Raw genomic sequence first — 16,309 nt, 5'->3', positions numbered from 1 at the left:
TTTTAGAGGGTTAAGGAGAGCCTGAGTACATTTACTACATTACAGAAAAGGGTAAAAACGCAAGAGAATGCAAGATGCTTAAACACTGCAAAAATAAAACCACAGTGTTTGTAATTGATCTGTCTAGCTAGTGGACTGGTTAACCTCTGGAACATTTCAGTAAAAACCACTTAGTTTTGTCTCAGTGATGAATCACTGCCTGATACGAGGCACTTTTGTGCCTCTACAGTGAACAATCTGAGCAAAGCCAATTCTGAACCTCTAGCCGTACGGCCATGTATCATCATTTAACGGTGAGTTCTTCAATATTAAGGCAGATCACTTTGTGATCAGTCCAGCAGTTTTAAATGTGTGCATTGCATCAAATTCACCATTACGATACAAATATCTGTCAAAGGATGGACAGATTTTAGATTACTCTGCTGGAAACACCACCAAATCTGGCACACTCACCGGCTGCAACAAGGTTCACTCATAAGCATTTTTTTATTTTTAAATAAACAGCAGCACCAAAAGAAACACTTCCCCCAAAATAACACAGATACACTTACAGAATAGAGTTTTAATTTTATTTTCAAGTTCATGCATGAAAGCCACAAAACCATACTGTTGATGTTAAAAAACTATGCACATCTATTGTGTTATCATAGTAAGACCAAATGAGTTTGGAGTGTAAAAATGGTAGGAAAAGTCACATTAAGGTTTGAATATTGAACCTGGATGATCACAAATCAAGTTAGATGGAAACTTTAGTTTAGTTGGAAAAACAAAAAGGATCAGGAGATTTCAGAACACAATTTATCAAAAATAATTACAATGGGGAAAAAGTAGGATTGCAACAAACAGGAGATTAACTCATAATAACCTTTTAAAGTTACATAGTGTAGAGTGGATTTAAAAAGAAAAGAACATTACTGCATATGACACCGCCGCCCCACAAAGATCCCGTAAAATGGGAATAAAGTCAATTCAAATGATATCTTTTAAAACAAAGCGGAAAAAGAGCACGTAAATTCCCACATTTCTGGGTTTTCTTTGCCTTCTGTAACGCTCCAGCATTGGTTTGGACCTAAACAATTTCCCTTTTTTTTTTTTTACACAATAAATTTTTTTTAATCATTACATAAAATTTGTTTGGTTTAAAAGTCTTCACATTTTTCCTTAATTGTGCTTGATGATAACGGACAGAAAAAAACGCTGTGACACGAGATAGCTGTTGTTAATATTGCACTAATTCACATCAAAAGGACCGTAGGTGAAATAAAACAATAAAAAGGTTACATGTGGTAAGAAATGTAGTCGAGAACCGCCCAGTGGTTTTCTGTCTCGCCTTACTGACGGAGAAAAGTGGTTTAGAACAGGAGGGGCGGAAGATGCTGCACTCCGAATCTTCTGAAACACCCGGTACTTTTTCTTTAGATAAAGGTCAGATAAAGTGCTTCAAATCTATTGCCTTCTATCGTTTAGCATGGAGAAGTGATACGTCAGCAACATCTTCCACTAACTGGTTATTCTGTCTGCAGTCTGGTTGGGGAAAACTTCAAATTTCAAAGCACATTCTGCAATAATACTCACTGCTAAGGGCCAGATTGTGAAGGACCAAAGGAGTTAAAACCTTTTAGACCCTGTAAGTATTTTAGGAGGATCGTTAACCCACTTTCTCTGGGAGCTGAGTTTACATGTAGAGAGGATGTTCCTTTTGTTAGTAGACCTGCACATGTCCGTGCATGGAGGTCGTGTTCCCTCCGCAGTCCACATACTGGTACATTTCCTGGGAGACCTGCTCCGCGTGACCAAAGTATGACGTCGTTACCGTCACCCTGAAACAAAAAAAAAACAACAGCTGATGAAGGGAACAGTGGAGCCCATACTGGGATTTATTCATAACTGCTGAATGGTCTTCAGGTTTAGGGTCTGGTTTATGTCCAAAGTTCACAAAAAGTGGCGTGTTAGCGCCCTCTTGTGGTGAACTGATCAAATTAAAACCACTTTATAGGACCTTTGGCAAAATTATAAACATTTTGGATTTAAAAAAGATTCTGCAAAAAAGCGGCACACACACAAACACACTTGATTTATTTATAATGACAGTTTGATAGCGTGGGTTCCTTCACTTTTGTAATGTCAAAATTTGACAGTTTTACAAACCCTTTTATAGAAAGTATAATACAAAAGGTTCACTGAAATAAAGGCAGATATTTTAAAGAGGGATGGATATATGAACTAAGACAAATGAATCATGGATGTTTTATATAAGTCGATTTCTGAAAATGTATTAGATAAATGTTAAAGTCCTCAGTGGCAGCATAGAGTAATCTGTACAAAAAAGTAAAAATAAAATATAGCTTTGCATTTATTGCAAACAAATTAAAATGTAATAAAAAAAAGACTAGAGATGCCTTTAGAAACAGGATATAATGTATAGGGAAGGTATAAAATGCCATTCCACACATGTTAATCAACAAAATAAAGCCTTTATTATTAAATAAATGATAAATAAAAAGCCAGAACAGTCAGCATGTTGTAAATATCAGATCAGACTGACCAGGGGGAAAAATACAAAATCTGGGAGTTCTTTCAGTCACCAGTTGCAATAAAAAAGCAAAAAGAACCAGTTTCTATTTAAGTCGCTGTATTTTAAAATGTAATAATGGAGACTTTCATATCAACTGTATGTATTAACTGTGTATTTGAATCATCTGTTGATTTAAAAAAAAAAAAAAACAAAAAAAAAAAAACTGTTATGTTTAGATGCAAAGAGTTTGCAAATAAAGATGCAGCCAAAACGTTGATCAAACATGGGCACAGATTCTTGTTTAAAAGTTTTATTTTATATCTTTATTATAAAATCTATCAATGTGTTTGACCTCAATGAGAGCATTCAGTGGTTAAAACAACTTCTGTTGACCTTTGTCTTTTCTGTCTGCTCATCATCACCCAGTGGGTGTGGTCTCAGTCGGTCTTGCTGCAGTGGAGGACGGTCCAGCCACTGCTTCCCGGTTCTTTCCTACTTCAGACCCAAACCCAGTAACGACACGCTTCATTCACTGTGATTGGTTCGGAAAGAGCTGACAGGAGACTACAGCCAAAGTTGAAGCTCTGATGCTGCTCACTCTTAGCACGCACGGCACCGCAGAGAGAATTCAGATTTTTTGTTGAAAAGGTTCATATAATTTAAAGAAATCCTAAAAATCAAGTGTTGACTAAAATATATTGAAGCATTATTATAGTAGATGTCGCTGATTGTGAAGACTATTGTGGCGGATCTATTCCACACTTTTGACCTACATTACAGTTAGAGTCAGCTGTTTCAAAAAGCTCTTCACAGAAGAAATTGACAACTTTCCTTCCCCTATGCTTTTTGCTTTGCTATATTTGCTTTTAACATTTTGCTTTTCTGTGCATCTCTTTTTGCCCCTGAAAAAGGAGAAGCAGTTTAATCCAGATAAATTCCACTATTTTTTTCCAGTTAAATCTATAAAAATTGAATTTTTCCACACACAAGTTGTCCAAATGAGTTTCTTGGTTTAGAAGCAAAACTAATTAAATGCAGCGGTAGATGTTCCGGTCTTCTCTGCTAGCTTCTGTCCGTCATTTTCACAGCAGCGCTGCGTAATCGTGTTATGATAGAAACCAGCAGCATCTCTTTGAGAAAATGAAATTAGGTGAGCTAATTAAGCGCTGGAGAAGTGTTTGCTTTAATAAACTTGCAGTCGGTTTGCATGTCAGCGCTGATAAATCAACAAAGAACCAAAAGTGTTTAGCAGACAGCTGTGTTTGCTCTGGGCAGCTTTTCAACACGTGTGGGTGAAAAAAAAAAAAAAAAACGCGACAGCAGAGGAGGAAAATGTTAGGGAGGGGAAAAAAAAAAAACAACAACAAAGGCTCCTCTGCTGACTACTGAGGCTCAGTCAAATCCCTCATAACAAGAACTAAATTATAACCATACTTACTGCATCATGACCACGATGTTGTGGACTTTAATAGTTGGCAAGGTGCAGTAATCACTAAGGAGCGAAAAAACAACAACTTAGTGTCAAACGTATGTATAAAGGATATAAAAGAAATCTATAATTACAGATACTTACAACATGTAGCTCATTTCATCGGCGATGGTGGTGGGAACTGTGTAATCAAGCTGTAAAACAGCACCGGAGACATTTATACAATTCATTTTGAGCAAATCTAAACTAAATCATATAAAAAAAATTTTTTTTTAAAAAACCACTGACCTAATTTGCCCTAAATTTAGATGAAAAGACTTCTACACAACATAGTTCTGTTACACTCTAAAAACAAAGCTCTCACCAGGAGGGCTTCCCAACCTAAACGGATCAGGCGGGTATCCCAGGCTCCCTTATTCTTGGAGGGTTGGTTCATTTTAAGGCATTTAGAAATTACAATCAGGGGGTCTAAATAATTAAAACTCACATTTAATAACTTCTGTGATTTAAAAAAAAAAGTTTTCCAATTTTCCAAATGGCGGGTTTCCCTCTTGAGTGTAAAAGGTCAAAGATTATGGACACCTGGAGAAGGTAGATTTGTTCCTGTCAGAGATTCTGTCTGCTGCTCCAAAGCACGTTCAGGGAAAAGAAATACTGTTCATGCGCCCAACATGTTAACGCATGCAAACTGTCAAAACTATCTTTCTGCAGCGATCCACGCCCCTCGCCGTCTGATGGTTGGATAACTTTGACCAGGTAGAAAAGCCTTGCAGATGTTTTGTACAGATCAACAGCTTATTTACAAGTTGATCAGAAATAAACGTCTCGAACTGGAACTTGTCAGGATTTTACAGGCAGTGCTGTGCAGTTTGCTCTCTGCTCTCTCACAGGTGATTGCAGTTGACGGGTGGGCGTGGTACGCACCTGCGGCTCTTTCGGCAGCTCCGGGCTGGAGCTTAAAAGCAGGTTTCAGGCAGCTGAAGGACGCCAGAGTGTTAACCCGTTGTGTTACGCTTCAGTGGCCACTGTCTCTCGACAGTTAACCCCTTTCCAGCGCCGACTCGTGTTTCCTGTTTCTCACAGATCGTCGTATGCTCTGGATCACTCTCCAGATGCTCTTCCGAGTTCTGAAGTGTCAAGTCAAGTCCCTGGATCCTCATCGCTCAGATTCTGCTCTGGCACTCCTCTCGAGCCCCCTTGGTGTTACCAAGCCGGACAAGAGTTCCCCTCTGGATTCTCCCTGGTTCTTTCAGCTGCTCACTGCTCGGAGTCCCCGCCTCCGTTTTATCAACCCACTCACCTGTCACTCAGTCACCTAGTTCCACCTAAGAGAAGAGCTCCTCCGAATCTGTTCTTCTGCTCCAACTCCTCCCGGCTAGGTTACCTAAACTTAGTGGTAAGCGCACCTCATTTCGGCTGGTTGCCCTTCTCTGCCCGGTCTAGTCTGTTTCCTTTTTTCCGCAGAGCTATCGGTCCCGGAATCCCGTTTTTGTCGGCCGCTCGCTCTGTGAGCATCTCTCTGCATTTCTTCGTGCCTAAATAAACATCTTAAAACTGTTCTCTGCCTCCCGATTATGTTCTGCATGTGGGCCAAACACTTAAAAACCATCACAGAACTACATCTCAGGTAACTGAGTTTTGATGACTTCCGGTGTGGACAGCTTTAGTTAAAGCTGTCCAATCATGTGTAATACAGGAAGAATAAATGTCAGTTCCAGGTCTGAATCGGACCTCGGCGTGGTTCTGGTTCTTGGTGTAGGACCTACCTGCCGTTCGTCCAGGGGCATAATCACAGTGGTGTTGTTGAACTTGGTCTTGCCTATCACCGTCTTGGAGAACTGCACTTGTGCCGTTATGTTGGTCACAGATATGGCATAGTAGTTGTTATTAGTGATGTTCAGGGTGTTCTGTTGGGAAGATGGAAGAGATCTTAGTAAAAGTTTTAAAATATGAGTGATGGATTAAAGGCTTCGCACTAATATGTAGCTTTAAAAGCTAACTTTATCATAACTTTGGTCGCTGGAACTCATCACACAGCAATTAGTGCAGTATATCTAATTATCTTATTTCAGGCGTCACAATACTCATTCCATTGGCATATCACCTCATTTACCTGCTCAAATCAAGGACAAATTTACTTATTTTAGTTCCGTTTTTGCAGTGTATTACAAGTCGTTACAGTACACACAAATTAGTTTGATATGTGACGTTTTAGCATGGTTTGAACAAGAAACAAATGCTAAATAGAATAGATTGATAGAATAATAATGATCACCCTTTGCAAGGCAGACAGCACTGGCAGGATTTATCTATTAAAAGAATTCAAATGTTGACGTTGAGTTTGGACTAAACAGTACCCTGCAGTGCAAAAACTAAACTAAAAATAAGTCAAATTTTCTTGAAATTAATGTATTTGTCCTTGATTTGAGCAGGTAAATAAGATGGTTTGCCAATGGAATGAGATTTTTTGCACTTAAAATAGGAACAACTCATCTTTATCATCTTATTTCATGTGCAGTATATCTAATTATATTAGTTTAGGGGTCAAAATACTCACTCCATTGGCAGAATCTTATTTAGCTGCTCAAATCAAGGATAAATGCACTAATTTCAAGAAAATTTGACTTATTTTTAGCTCAGTTTTTGCAGTGTGTAGGTCCTTTGCTAAACAGACACTTTGACCAAGTCCAAAACTGACAGGTGTCTGTCATGTTAAGAAATTTGAACAAGATAAAGAAAGTTTAAATGTTTGCTAATGACTGCAGCTACCTCACTGTTGGACTGAATGACCAACAATATTGTTCTTACTGTAATTGTGAGATAGACAATCCGCTGCTGCTGATCGTAGGACACATAGGCCGACTTCACCCCAACGTAGGTGACGTCGATGGACCGTGGGAAGAGGAAGAAAACGGCGAGTCCAGACAGCAGCAGGCAGAGGGACACAGATATGGTGACATATAGCTTTCTGGAGAAGAAGTAGGGGGGGGAAAAAAAGGGGGAACTTGAAACCAGCTGATGGCTTTAAACCCGTTTCATTTCATCAGACTGAAAGCTTAAACTGCTAATCCACGAACTGAGGGCAGAGTCCAGACTTACGTCCTGCTTGGCCTGAGCCTTTGGTCGCTGTATGGAATCAGAGCCACGAGCTGGTTCTCCTGACCTGTTGGCCGAAACACAAAACAGCTCAGTGTCCTGCGAATAAGACAATAAAAACGGCCTTTTTATATGCCGAGACACTTGGAAGCGTCTGTTCTTTGTCTTTATAATGTTAGCATGTTTTTGACGTCTGTCCATGTTTCTCTGTGTTCAGTGACGAGAAAATCTTTAAGCAAACAGCTTTCAATGCTAAAGTCAATGGGCTCAGGTAGGAAATGTTTCCGTCTTCTGCATTTTTAACCTGGGCTACCAAGAATTATGATTCGGCAACAGCTGATCAGGAATATAATGCAGGAACCACATATGTAGAAGAGACAGGGACAGCAGCTGATAAGCTTAGATTGTTCTCAAATACGCTGGAGAACATTCCAGGGTATTCCTGCACAAAGGAGTCACGCAGATTAGGAAGTAGGGCTGGACTAAATTATGATATATTTCAACCATAACTGCGATTACTTTTTCACTTTTCTCAGCATAAACAACAAGCAACAAAAATGACCTGTAGATGAAGATGTTTGTAAATGAGGACTATTTAAAACGAGAACTTTTGTTTTTATTAATCAGAATATTATTATTCAAGATAATGGCTTGTTGGACAGCAATCCTTGGTAAGAGTATTAAAGAGTTTGACCACTACTTAATGTTATGGTAAGATTCCTGAAAGTTTCTGGTAAAAAGTATTGACTATATAAAACTCTAAAACAAGTAATAAAATGACATTATCTCACTCCTGCAACTCTCTTCCCTTCCACATGGAGGCAAACCCACTTTAAACATTACTGACATCTAAAGGACGCGTTTTATCCATTTATTGTTACGTAGCCAAAAACTGCAGACCTTTTAAAATTGCAATCATTTTGCAAATGTAATTAATTGTCCAGCCACACTAGGAAGGCAACAGGATGAAGTTGGATCTAATTGGAAGTAGAACTCATACCTAGAACCTGCATCCCACTGAGTTTTTACCAAAATCTACCAAACTCCTAGTCTTAAATACACCGTCTTGAGGAAAAGCTCTTTCTAAAAAAAGACGACTGTGGCTCAGTGGGTGAAGTTGTCGTCTTCAATCGTCTTGTGGGTTCGATTCCATCTCCCCCTGTCACATGTCGATGTGCCCCTGGGCAAGGCACTTAACCCCAAGTTGCCTACCGATCTGCGAATCGGTGCATGAATGTGTGCGCGTTGGTGAATGTGGCTATGTCGTAAAACGATTCGAGTGGTCAGTATGACTGGAAAAGTGCTCTATAGGTTCAGTCCTTTTACCATTTAAAAGTAAAAAACAAAAATGTACTTCAGGCTGATTGGAGGCAATTTTATGTGCCTGAGCGATCTCTCTTTATAACATTCCTGTCCTCTTTGGTGCAATCTTGCCCAAACCAAAAGAATTATAGCCTATTAAAATAGTTTGCCCTGGAAAATAAACTGCATTGAGCAGGTCCACTGGGGCAGAACCGTATTACAACGATGAAGAGTGAGTTCAGATCAGAGACAGAATGCTTTCTCATCCTGTGAAAGAGAAAAACTTAACATGAAATTTAACGTGCGTCCTAGTTGTCTAACAATCTGAGACACCAGCATGGCAGTAAATAATTATACACCATCCAGTTTAGGAGTTACTGGTCAGGACCTTGTTGCTACGCAACACAAACATGATGCTGCAGAAAATTTCTGTTGCAAATTAAATGCATTAGCATACATTCAGAATGAGAAACCTCCAGATAAAGAGCCAGAGAGTCAGCTTTCCTGAGATAAAACCGTATAACTCAACGACTCGGCTCCAGAGGGAGCATTTAAATTTGTCTGCTGCAGAACACAGGCATTACCTCGTGGGATTCTACCGGTACCCTGGCAGGTCGGGCAGGTGACGCTGTCCCGCCCGGTGAACTCCACGTACGGGAACTGAGACACGTCTCCGTTCTTCGCGTCCTCCTCCGTCTGACCGTCTCTGAAGTCGCCGGCGGCCGTCAGCGCGTCGTGACTCTCGTCCTTGTTTTTGGTCAGATGTGACTGGGCCTTGCCCATGGCTGCTGTTGCTGGCTGCTGCTGCTGGCTGCTGCTGCTGGGGAAGGCAAATGAGGAGCGTGAGGAACTGACACAGAGGAGCATGACGGCTGACTAACAGCGTGCCGGGGAACCATTTCAACGTAAAATTGGAAACTGGACCGCTTCCAGGAAACATTTCCCAGGAGAAGAAGAGGCAGCTGGTGCCAATGAAACGATCCTTTATGACACTAAACGATCTCATTATTAAGCATGTATTTCTTGCATGTGTGAGTATTTCTTTTTTTTTTTTGTTATTTTGCACTCCCTCCCAGGCAGATCATTGATTAATAGGGATAATTAATCCTTAAATCATTTCTAAACTGCTCTTTATTAATAGTAAACGTCTGTTGGTGGGAATGCATCCCAGCTGGCTTCGTAATTATGCTTGGGTTTGCAAAAAAATAAAGTTTAAAAAAAAGGGACCATATTTGTATAAAGGTCCATTAATCCCAGGACAAAAAAATTAAACTTTTTGTGTTTTTCCACTGGCTCCTCAGTCAAAATCTGTTTGTTTTTACTGACTGTGGAGAATCTCATATATTCTTTTTCCCCTCTACCGACATGTTCTTTGCTTACTTTAAGATAAATACTATATTTGTTTCTGGTTGATTAATTTCCATAACATATATACACATCTTTTTATGTTATTTGGTGTCTGAAGCACACACCAAATATTTCTTTTTCTAGCGTCTAAATAACACGCAACACCAGGAAGGAAGAATTGCATATCCTAATTATTTTGGAATACCGTCATGGTAAAAAGAGAAGTGCACTCATTCACCTGTAGGGCTTTACGCACCAGGGTGTGATCTGGTCTTTAACAGGTTTTAGAGTTATACAAATCTAAGTGTTCAAAAACGTAGCAGTTTCCAGCCTGTCGACATTTATTAGGCGACAACAAAACTGGCTCTACCAGATTTAAGGGAGATAAAGAAGAATCAGCCAGGCGTTGCTAATAAAACGCACTTCACTGATCATCAGAAAACTACCGTGAGATCATCGCTCAGGTAAACGCCTCAGTTAGCGTGTTAATGTTAAAGTTCACGACACGGCTGAACAACTCTGGCTTGCCCAAAGGGGTTTGAGAAGAAAGCTTCTTCTCTCTAGAAACAACATGGCCGCACTGTCTTGGTTTGCAAACTTGCAGCTAAATGAACCACAAGTTTTCAGGAGCAACGGCCTTTGGACAGATGGAAGTAAAAATGTTTTTTGCCGTAACGTACAGCGCCAAGATCTGGAGTAAAACTAAATACAGCAGAGCAGCACAAACAGGGATTTTTGCTTGATATGTGCACCTTGCGGTCTTTGGGAGGTCACCTGTCTGACGGCTGAAGCTTTGCCCAACCAAGACAACGTCCGCAAACGCAGCAGTTAGTCCAGACCTGAACTTCACTGAAATGCTTTGGTGGGACCTTTAGAGAGCTGTGAAGAATCAAACGTCTCTAAACCTAAAAAGAAACACAGAAACGCTGTAAAGACGAGTGACGCTATAACATTTTCACCGCATACAGCTTGTCCATTTTGGCTACATCTTTGTTTAATAAGTAAATCGCCGGATGGAATCTGGTTGGGGATTTTTTTAGACTTGAGGTTAAAGCCATGAAGGTCTTTTCCATGCCTGAACTTATGGTCATGGAAAATGTTTCCCATGACTCTAAGAGAGTTTAGTTTATTATTCCTAGCACCAAAATGGCAAAGAAATGCCAAAGGTTTACAGTGTGTGCATTTGTATTATTATATTTCATAATACACCATAGAAAGCACTCCTGGACGAACGTATCTAGTTTTTCTTTTGTTAACCTGTCTGCTCTCAGTCATATCAAACATCAGACGGTAGCAGCAGATGGTCGGCAAGATGTTTCTGTCTACTGTTGCCACATGCTTGCTCAGTATACACGGGATTGCTGCAAAGTCAATGCCTTGACCCAAGCAGCTGAGCTTCCTTAGAATTTTTTCTTTTTACCAGTTTGTACAAACAGGCTGAATTAGACTGCACTGTATTATAATTAGGCTTGAACTGTGCTGCATGTAATCATATCTGACGCTATAGCAGAGTGGTCAACTCCGCCATTACCTTTTAAAGGAGTTAAACTCCACCCTCACCAGGAAGTTAAGTTCTGCTAGTGACCTACACATTTGATCAAGGGACTCATCTAGCTGTTGTACCCTCGTCCTCAAGGGCTGGTGTTTGGTAAATATGGTCTATATCAATGAAATAATATGTCATGAAATCAATCCAGTACATTCCTTTATCCTTGTAAAGCTTCTTTAAATAAATCAAATTAAAATCAAATTCAACATTTATAATAGGACAATATTTCATAAGCTCTACTTTATTGTGGCTCTAACAACTGCACCTTTAAATTTTCTGGCTCAGGCATAAAGATTTTTTCCATGTAGCAATTTAAGACATGACTGATTTGACATTTTTTATTCATTAGTTCTTTTATACTAATACGCTCTCCTTTGTGCCCCCCCAAGTGCATTTCAAGAAAGATTTGGTCCACCTCCACAGGTGGCTGATGCAGATGGAAGATTTTAGTTTTTAATTAGGTCAATATTATTACAAAACAGTTCAAATCCTACAAAGTTCAGTTTATTGTTGTCAAAATAATTTGCAAACTGGATGACCATCTTTTAATACAACAAATGAGCAAAACCCCTTTTTAAAATTTGGAACTACAATGAATTACATATTCATTTCCAACAAAAAAATATTACTTATTTATTTAAAATTTATATTTTGCAGTACGGGTAAAAAAATATATATATATTTTTTTGCTTAAAAAAAAAAAAGTATAATTTTTTTGGCCCTCGAATGCCTTTGACGTGACAATTTTTGGCCCATGTACAGAAATGTTTAGACAGCCCTGGTTTAATAGGTTTAGTCTGTTGCTGTGTGCTGCTAGGCCACAAACACAGCATGCCAGTCGCATTAACTGAGCTCAGCGGGGTTTAAAACATCGGAGCAGCGCCATGTAAATCTAACAATGAAGCTGGAAACTGCGGCGTCTCCTCTGGGTTGTGTTTGCATATTTAAACAAACGGGCCGGGCCTTCGCCATGCTGCTGCCGCCGGAGCTAACCAAGGAGGCCGTGTATCGCTCCGCCGGGAAAGGAAAAACGGCCAAAACGCCTCCGCTCTCACCACTAAACGTGTTGGTTAGTTTTATTTGCTTTATTCCGCCACATTTAGAAGAATAGACGCCTCTAAAGACGCTCAAAATCGATAAACGTTTGTTTGGCGATGCACGTCGCGCGAGATCTGCGTCTGGTTTAAATTAATAAAGAGACACAAAGCAGGCAAACAGTTCTTCAGTGCGTTTTGTAAGGTTTTACCTTTGATTTGTTTTAATCCTCACGCGTCTCCCATCCGCTGTAAAGCCTCGTCGTTTGTTGTGGTTCAGTCGCGCAACAGAACAGAATGAAGCCAGAAACGCCCCCTTCCCTTCTCCTGATTGGACGAGGACAGAGCCAGAGCGCCTCTTATTGGTCCGTGCCTGTGGCATCAAAGTTAAACATAGGCTGTCACGTTATCATAACTTTCAGTGCGAGCGAAACAATCAGCTGAAACACCTGCATTTCATTTTAATAGAGGCTGACGGCCACACATTCAAGCATGATGAGGAGGAGGTTATTGGCTTGATAAACTCTTATTCAGAGCATAATATTTATAGTAGTGATTCCAAAGATGTTTGTCCAATTTAATAAAACATTTTTTTTGTTGTATTAGCTGTATTTATTTGTATGACAATCACTCCCTGTTTGTTATTTACTCTAAACACATAAAAAGCTAAACTTGACTTCAAAATGCATGGAAATAATAATAATAATTGAAATAAAAACATGTTACCTTTTGCGTTTCTGGACTTTTCTTGATTTAGGTCACTTTCCCTAATTTATTAGTATTTATTAAATGTTAAGTATAGGCTAAATGAAAAACTGCTTTTTTCTTTTCATTACTTTCTTCAGCCATAAATTTACTTGATTAACTTTTTGAAAAAAACAAACAAAGGAAAACACTTCTAGAAGTTTAACTGCACCGTACTTTTTACTTCTGCTTGAGTAATATCCTGAAGTGACGCTTCTCTTACTTGAGTACAAGTTCTGACAGCTCTACCTGCCTCCAGCTAAGCCCCTAAATGAGGACCAAACATGTTACATAACATGTCTGAAGGTCAAATGGATATATCTTAAACAGCGTTGTCATGAAAGATACTTAGCACTGACCATACACATATAAATTCCCTGCTATTGGTTTCAAAAATGTACTATTGTAAAACAAAGTAATCAAAGTGTTTCTTCTGCAGAACAAGTTTAATCTGATTTAATTTCAGACAGTGAGACATTATTTACAGTGCATGTAAAAACGGTATTATTTATTTATCATGCTTTTGCGTTGCTTCAATACATCTTATCTGATCATTTCTTATCTTATAAGTAAAAATCATCACATTATAGCCACATGTGCACAGTTTACGTTTGAAACGTTTGATTAATTCCTGCAACGAATGGCAATTATCCCATCTGGTCCATCCAAATATGTACAATTAATGGATGTGCTTTGTTCACTATCATTACATCCTGTTATTCTCACATAATGAATAATGGAAGGTCCTTAGTTTCCCTTGCATACACAGGGTGGTCCAGTGCTTCCTCGTTCATCAGGACCTCCCCTAAACCCAATCTCTTGTTGTTTTCGCTATAACTGACCTGTGTGGCATAAATGGGAAAAAGCTAATTTATTTCAGTTTTTGTTTATGGATCTATGCTTGTAAATCACCACCTATAAGGTCTGAATCCTAAAAAAAATATAGATGAACAACAGAATTTATTTATTTTGTGTGTTCTGGACAGTGATTATGCCTATTAGTTGATAAGATGTGAAAAGTAAAACATAAAACACTCAGGATCATGTGCAAAAGGATCAATTTTTGCACATTCCACTGAGGCTTGTGCAGAAGGCTTTGACCATGAGATTAGGTTGAGCTTGAATTAGATTTCATGCTGCAAATCATGAGCCTAGGATTATCAGTCTATAATGATTTTTTTATCAGAAGCTGCTAATGTAGATGTGAACAGATGTGAAAGTAATTTTTGATACAGCAATCTTATTCTGCTAATTTAGCACTCAGTAAACCTTTGAAAGCAGGATGATAACCAGGAAATGTCTGTAATCCTCCTGGCCTGAAGGGGTCTAAAGTCAGGTAAAATTGATTGATATGAATTGGCTACAAAGTCCTCAGGATGCTTGCTTAGTAGGGCTGGGCAATATGCCTTAAAAATAAAAAAATATATATTATATTATACCAAAAGCTGATTAATCACTTTGTTCAACATTTCATTTCATAAAAACAAACACAGAAATTATACAGTCCATGTTTGGGATTCCTCATCTAGTCGAATGCGTTTCTGGCAAAATAACCACAACTAAAAAAACAAGCAGAGTTTGCTGTTAAAAGGACGCCAGAGCTCCAATCATTCCTTTATTGTGCCAATATCAGCCCTTGGGGTTACATTCACCGGACAAGGCCTAACAGACAGAGAGTTATTTATTCAACATTAAATAACTTTTTAACAGCGTGTAATAGCACAACAGAAGCAACGACAGTGACCCATCGACTCAGTTTGAGATCAGAGTTATCAGATCAATCGAACGTCAGTGGCGCTAGCAAAAATAAATAAATAAATACATCAACTTCAGTTGAAGTTTACCAGGAAGACAAAAGGAAAAGACCTGTGGCCATAAATAAGGAACCAGTTTAACTTTAAAGAACAAAAATATGCAGCAGCTTTATAATGCCACATAAACTGTGTTTGGCTAAAGAAATTTAATTATCTGTATTTACAACTCAACATCAAACCCACGCAAGCCTGTGGAGGTAAATAAAAAAGGTTTTAGAGTTAGTGGACATAATTAATTTATTTATTTTTTCACTTTCTTTTCTCAGGTATCTCTTTACACATGTCAGTTTAAATAATAATACATAAAATTTAGCAATGGTATCAAGGTGCTACTCTATTGTATCTGTTACACTATGTCTGTTGGTTGTGCTGTTCTTTTTACATCTCTCATTCCAGGTGATGAAGCAGATGGAAGAGGTTTTATCATTCTTTCCCTTTTATCTCTTCTTTCTTTCACCTCTTCTCTTTCTTTTTTTTCTCTTCTTGTTCTTCCTTTACTCTCCTACTTTCCCACTGTATTGTCCACATAATTTGAAATTCTCCCCGCAGGAATCACAATAAAACTATTTACATGCATAAATCAAGCGGAGTACTACTATTTGGCATTAAGACATCAATTCTTATTGCCACATTGCTAGACAGGACACTGGGGGTGGGAGTTAGCAGACATAATCTAAAGCTTAAAGTTAGCTTAATTAGCGCTAACCAGGTGGCATCTTATTGCTGCACGTAGGAGTCAATAAGTGGACAGCGGTTTATGACAAAAACGATGACCATGTAAACATTGTAAATTATATTCTGTTAGTTTTATCTGGTACTTGTCCTCATAATTCATATTGGCTAAAGCTGAGAACAGGATCATGTGTTTAGTTTGGAGTCATTCATTTAAAGCTGTTAGAAATGAGGGATAGTGGTATATTGAACAAAGGATGGGATGAAGATCAGAACTGCCAGGTTCTGAAGAGGGAAACTACAGAGAAGTTTCATAGATGCAGTGAAGTATGCAGAGGGCTTAATGTGACAGAGAAGGACGATGATGGCTCATTTAATTAAAAACAGTTTGAGATCGGTATCTCCTCTTTTTCTCTGCTCATAAAAAAGTAACTAAGTAACTTTTACTTAAAGTAAAATTTTAATGAAGCACTTATTAATTTTACTTGAGTGACATTTTACGATGGCAACTTTATTTTCAAATAAAATGTATTTTAATAAAATATTATCACAAAGTAACTGTACTTTTACTTGAGTACATAATTTTTGTACTCTTTCGGCCTCTGATCCTGAGAACCAATAATCAGATTTTAAGAACCAGGTGGAGAAACAGAAAAGAAACTGTAACCAGCTGTAGGAAAATGTCAGGATCAGGTCCTGAAGGTCAATACCAAAACTTTCACCTGTAAATTCCATATTCAAAAGTAAGTAAAAATCAGTAATGCTGCTACACATACTAATATTATAACAGCAAGCAGATTTCTAGAA

The 16,309-nt window shown here is 38.7% G+C and overlaps 1 protein-coding gene across 5 annotated transcripts; it reads right to left on the bottom strand.

The window, feature by feature from the left end:
* Positions 1 to 552: 552 nt before the first annotated feature.
* On the bottom strand, positions 553 to 12,669 carry tmem106ba (transmembrane protein 106Ba). Of its 5 annotated transcripts, none has more exons than XM_021323320.2 (8): positions 12,485 to 12,669; positions 8,927 to 9,162; positions 7,044 to 7,107; positions 6,753 to 6,912; positions 5,711 to 5,851; positions 4,089 to 4,138; positions 3,954 to 4,007; positions 553 to 1,820 (listed from the first exon to the last, which is right to left on the bottom strand). In XM_021323320.2, exons 1-8 carry the CDS (start codon positions 12,652 to 12,654, stop codon positions 1,703 to 1,705), a joined length of 993 nt encoding a protein of 330 aa, XP_021178995.2. In that variant the 5' UTR covers positions 12,655 to 12,669; the 3' UTR covers positions 553 to 1,702. The 5 variants fall into 5 exon arrangements, with proteins under 5 accessions (XP_021178995.2, XP_021178994.2, XP_012731457.1 ...); XM_021323319.2 differs by having other exon boundaries at positions 8,927 to 9,159; XM_012876003.3 differs by having other exon boundaries at positions 8,927 to 9,156; positions 12,485 to 12,597.
* Positions 12,670 to 16,309: the final 3,640 nt, after the last annotated feature.

Source organism: Fundulus heteroclitus, chromosome 3, assembly GCF_011125445.2.
Source record: "Fundulus heteroclitus isolate FHET01 chromosome 3, MU-UCD_Fhet_4.1, whole genome shotgun sequence".
In the NCBI taxonomy this organism is placed as follows: domain Eukaryota; kingdom Metazoa; phylum Chordata; class Actinopteri; order Cyprinodontiformes; family Fundulidae; genus Fundulus; species Fundulus heteroclitus.
The sequence above is the reverse complement of the archived record's forward strand: the minus strand, read 5'-3'. Positions and strand labels throughout refer to the sequence as shown.